This window comes from Poecilia reticulata, chromosome 17 (assembly GCF_904066995.2).
Source record: "Poecilia reticulata chromosome 17, P_reticulata-male-v2, whole genome shotgun sequence".
NCBI classification, from domain to species: domain Eukaryota; kingdom Metazoa; phylum Chordata; class Actinopteri; order Cyprinodontiformes; family Poeciliidae; genus Poecilia; species Poecilia reticulata.
In genome coordinates, this window is record NC_088846.1 from 12491157 (window position 1) to 12496619 (window position 5463).

The window sequence follows — 5463 nt, forward strand, 5'->3', positions numbered from 1 at the left end:
TCTGAATGCACTAACCAAAATTAAGGCATGCAGTTACACAAAAACACATTTATAGGTGCATTTAGAGTGAGAATCCTCTGAACAGATTCTGAGCATTTGACACACATAATTCCTGTGCCACTAGAGGGAGCTGGATGCTCAATGCAATCTTTAAGGAAAGGAGAATCGCTCCCATGGGTGCAATTGTATTAAGTGAACATTGGCTGTCTGAGCTGCTATGCATGACGCAGGCTGCTGCTGTGCAAAGAGTGGAGGTCCAGAATGGCTCAACAGGTTTTTGGGAATCATTGAGAGGATCAAAAGTTAAGAGTGTTTCACGTGTCAAACCAGGCTTTTCTAACATACACTATGAAAACAGATAGGGGTTGTTACTTTCTTTAAGTTTACGGGTTCCATTTGCCACTTTGCCTTTAGACTGTATGACTAAAATAAAACTCTATTGGTATTGTTCCACAAGTGTCTCACAGTCTAAGGTAGTTTTGGCGGATTCCTCCGTACAGCAAAGAGATACTTTGCACTATAAGAGTATGTGATACTGAGATCAGGGTTTTATAATGAGCTCTATAAAACATCAACTTTATTGTCTGTAACCACTTGGTGCTGATTTGGATGACCCACTTAACTTACCGGGTGGTGTCTTTACTTTAACATCTTCACAGAATGTTTTTTTTTCTCATGATGCCATGTATTTTGTGAGGTGCACCAGTCTCTCCTGTAGCAAAACACCCACACACGCTGCATGGTGTTCCCTTTTGTCTCCATATGTGACAATTGTCTTGATGGATGAACATTGTAATTTTAGTTTCACAAGGTATGTGGTTTTATACGTTGATCTTAGAATTATTGTCTCTTCCACTCTAAGTGGCCCATCAGTCCATGCTGGTCCAGAACCAGTTTTAATTTAGATAATGACTCTGGTACTCAGCCAGCAACCTTACAAGGTGTTTTGTCCTGAAATTAATATGTTCTTTTCTCACTGAAACCCCTTCATCTCATCCTTTATCTGCTTGACCATTTTGTGATAGACTGGTGGCCTGTTCAATGACTAATAAAAAATATCCATCCATCCTCTTTACACCCTTGTTCCTTAGTGGGGTCGGGAGGGTTGCTGGTGCCTATCTCCAGCTAACGTTCTGGGCGAGAGGCAGGGTCACCCTGGACAGGTCACCAGTCTGTCGCAGGGCAACACAGAGAGACACAGGACAAACAACCATGCACACTGAGGGGCAATTTGGAGATGTCAATTAACCTCACAGTCATGTTTTTGGACTGTGGGAGGAAACCGGAGTACCCGGAGAAAACCCACGCATGCACAGGGAGAACATGCAAACTCCATGCAGAAAGACCGGGGCTGGATTATTGAACCCAGAACCTTCTTGCTGCAAGGCAACAGCTCTACCAACTGCGCCACCGTGCAGCCCTAATAATAAATATGAAAACTACAAATTCACAACAGAAAGAGACCTCCACCAATAAACTTATAATGCTTCTGCGACGGAAGATGAATTTATTTCGAGCATTGTTGAACATTACACTGCGGTAAAAGGAGGTGAACAGAAAACTGCAGTATTTGAAACATTTACATAACTCTGCAAGCTGTTGAAAAAGTGGCAGTCACTAATTTATGTGTAAACATTTTTTAATAAAAAATAGTAGCTGATGGAATCAAAGCAGCAGTTTGCAGAGGCGATCCAGTCAGACACTTGTAAAAACACATGAGATGGTGAATTTGTGACCTTGCAGTCTGATGGCACCCTTGAAAAGAAGTTGACTGCAAATACAATGTGGAATGGTGTGTAGCAGACAAGAAACACAATCATGTTTGCTTTCACTATCCCAACAATGTTTTTCTTTCCATCTGACATGTCCTGTTCTTTCTCCAAAATGCAGATGATCCGACTGGAACAGAACACAATTATCAGCAGAGGAGCCAGGTAGCCAAGAGACAACATGATTGAGGTGATTTCTGGACTGATTGTCTGATTTTTACATCTTTCATAGCATGACCAGAGTTTTTTAGGATGGTTATCGTCGCGAAAAACAACAGCAACTGAAACCAGAAACACCCAGATGAGCAAGCAGACGGCGACAGCTGCCGCCTTTCTCCTCTTCCATGATCTGGCCTGCAGCGGGAACCTGACGGTCAGGTAGCGGTGGAGGCTGATGGCTGCCGTGGTCATGATGCTGGCGTACATGTTGATGTAGTGAATAAAAATTAGGAAAGTGCAGAGCAAAGTTTTACGCAGGCAGAAAAAGGCTTCGTAAATCCTGAAGGGAAGGAAAAGGACCAGGGTAAAGTCAGCCAGAGCCAAGTTCAGCATGTAGATGTGGGTGCTGGTCCAGGAGGCCCGCTTTGCGACGAAGGCCCACAGAGCAGCGCCGTTGATGACGAGACCCAGGAGAAACACAAGACTGTAACCCAAACCCTCCAGGTAGCTGTAGGTGCAATGAGCATCGGTCTGATTGGTCTGATTGGTGACGTTTGTGCACATTCTTTACTTTATCTGTACAAATAAATAATCATAAACAAACAGTGAGCATGACATTAGTTGATCCTTGATAATATTAATAATATATTTTACGTAATCAATCCAATCTGTCTTTATAGTCAGTTAACAAGCAAATAGCAGATATTTACACACAGTATATAAATAATACACACATAGGCATTTTTCAGACAGTCAGTCAGACTAAAAGTTTCATGTTAGTTTAGATTGCCAATATGAAATACAACAGACACTGACAGGCCTCTGCTTCTGCCTTTCTCTGAAGAACTACTGAGCGGGAGCCAGGTGAGGAAAAGCTGTTCAAGAAAAGATTTCTTACTATTCTATTTTGTTTTGCAAAATAATTTTGCAAAACAAAATTATTTGTTTTGTTAATGACATGCATTAACAATTCATTTTTGCTTTTGTTTCTTGTCTTTTTTCTGCAGTTCCACGTTAAAGTTTGATGCAGCTCTGCTTTCCAAAATGGCCCATCTTCATCTCCACTGCAGCAAACAGGCAGCTCTTTTTTTTATAGATTACAGTACACTAAAAGGTTGCATTGTGCCCTTGTTTATAATTTTAATATTGCAATTCTGTAAAGACAAAATATGTCTGGTGGTCCAGCTTGTCAACCTAAATTGCGGGTTTGAATATTGCAATACTTTCCTATAACAAAATAGACCTGCAGAAAGAAATTACTAATAAAATATCTTACATATGCATAGTTGTATGCTCTATGTAGAGATTCTCCTTAGCTTTAATTGTATATCTCAATTTTGTTATTTATCAGTTTATTAAACTCTGAAAGCTGTGTGGCTTTGTTAATATTCTGTCCTAGAATGTGGTTAGATGTGCCCTTTTTTTTTAGCACCTGCCCCTTTAGTGGTCTCTGCACAGCCATGCAGCAAATGAAATTTCTAGAAACACAGCCCGATCACATGGATTGATATATCCACAGTGTTTACTGTGTGCTCCATTTAGCTAACTTTTCAACAACCATAACTCTATCCAAACCAAAACACAATCACTTTCATTGAAATACCTTTGTAGTTAAAATAAAGTGGTAAAAAAGGTGAACCATTTTCACCAAAAATATTAAAACTAAACACTAAAATCAACTTACCGAGCGAGCTGCACTCCCACCTAGGACTTCTTAACTGATTTTGAATGCATTGACGGTGGTATTGTCACGTACTTTGACTTTGTCTGACGTGGTCTGCTTCTTTTATTTCTACTTAAATAGCTGTGGTTTTTGGTTTCCTGCATGGCTATGTGACACGTTTTTTGTGTGTGTTTAAAAGACACATAGAACAGTTTACTTTTTTATTTGGTTGCATAAAGATAAAGGAATTGTATTTAATAATGCTAAAAAAAAATTTATGTCTTTAATTTTCAACATTGTTGACAATTACTTCTGACCTGAGACACATATAAGCAGATATCTGACAACCGTCAACGTAAGATATATCAATATAGTCAAAAAGTTCATTTCTTCAATTAATGTAATCCAAAATTTGAAATGCAAAATTATGTAGATTTATTACACACAGAGTGCTATATTTTAAGTCTGTTCATTTTGATCATGATGGGTTACAGCTTGTGTCTCAGACTGTGCAAGTAGGTTGACAGAAAATGTCCCTTTTGGTCTACACTGCAAAAGTAACGTCTCTAATTTACTTTAAAAACATGCAGCTGAATTTTACCATGTATAGTAAAATTCAACATTGTTGACAATTGCAATGTAGCATGTTTGGTAAAATTCTGGCATCCACAGTTGCTGTTTTTTTTTGTATTTTTACCATAAATTAGAGATGTTGTTTTTTGTTTGTTTTGTTTTGACGTTTTTTTACAGTGTAGAACTATAGTTCAATTAGCACATGTTGACAAATGTTGTCTACATAATAAGAAAACCTTTCAACGCTATAACTTTGTTAAATCATAACAAAGGTGTGTTTTGATTTAAAGATAACATATTCTTGTACAGTTTGAATTTCCCAATATCTATATAGATTTAAAAAAGTAGTTTTGTTTATGTCCCCCAGACCAAAAGGGGACACTTTTTATGAACCTACTTACACGGTCTGAGACACAGGCTGTAACCCACCATGATCAAAATGAACCGACTTGAATTATAGCACTCTGTGTGTATTAAATCTATGTAATTTTGCATTTCAGATTTTGGATTACATTAACTGAATAAATGAACTATTTGATTACATTGCATTTATTGTTAGGCTCACAAGCGGTAAAACTCAAACAGCAAAAAAAATATTATGAGGTCAGTAGGATTATGGTGGCTGGTGTACTAAACCACTATGGGTGTAAAAGGCTTTTGTGTTGTTGCTTTTATTGGTGTCATCGGTTACATTTACGTCACCAGAGAACATACAGGAAGAAACCATACAGTGGAAAATGGTGATAAATGGTTCGCCTTTACCTATGTTAGTTGGTTTTCACGGCATATTAAACCAAATGTTCTTCACAAGCACACAATGATGAAATGAACAAATAATAAAAGGTGCAGCTTGATTGAAATCAAACTCATGTAGACAGGCAGCTTTTTTAAAACAATCAATGCAAGATAAAAAATACACTTGCAAACTGAGCCGTACTCAGTTGCCAACTTGTATGGCTTTGCAAATACATGGAATTCCATTATCATTCTTTCAAAAGCAAGTCTTATCTGCATGACTTCGCTGCTTTTTACGGTTAGCTGCATGTGTGGGTTTTAAGTTTCCTGTGTGATGTTTCTGTTTCAGTTCATGAAGTTTGAAGCAAAACCCGATCTTCAATCTTAAGAATCTTAAAAATAGCACTGAACATTCAGATGAAACAAGGCAGTTTATTTATTTTGTTGCCTAAAAACAAAGGAGGCAAATGTAAAAATGGAGAAAACTTAGTTATCCTTGTAAAAAATATTTTACTTTTATTGTTGCTGACATCTGAGCTGACATACACGACTTATCAGTAAAAC

General features: G+C 37.9%; 1 protein-coding gene across 1 annotated transcript; it reads right to left on the bottom strand.

The window, feature by feature from the left end:
- Positions 1-296: 296 nt before the first annotated feature.
- LOC145548024 (G-protein coupled receptor 35-like) lies at positions 297-4029 on the bottom strand. Its single transcript, XM_081598451.1, has one exon. It carries the CDS (start codon positions 2490-2492, stop codon positions 1623-1625), a length of 870 nt encoding a protein of 289 aa, XP_081454577.1. The 5' UTR covers positions 2493-4029; the 3' UTR covers positions 297-1622.
- Between the last annotated feature and the right edge of the window lie 1434 nt (positions 4030-5463).

Coding starts and splice junctions, on each gene's coding strand:
- LOC145548024 (XM_081598451.1), bottom strand. CDS start 2,492: ATGTGCACAAACGTCACCAATCAGACCAATCAGACCGATGCTCATTGC.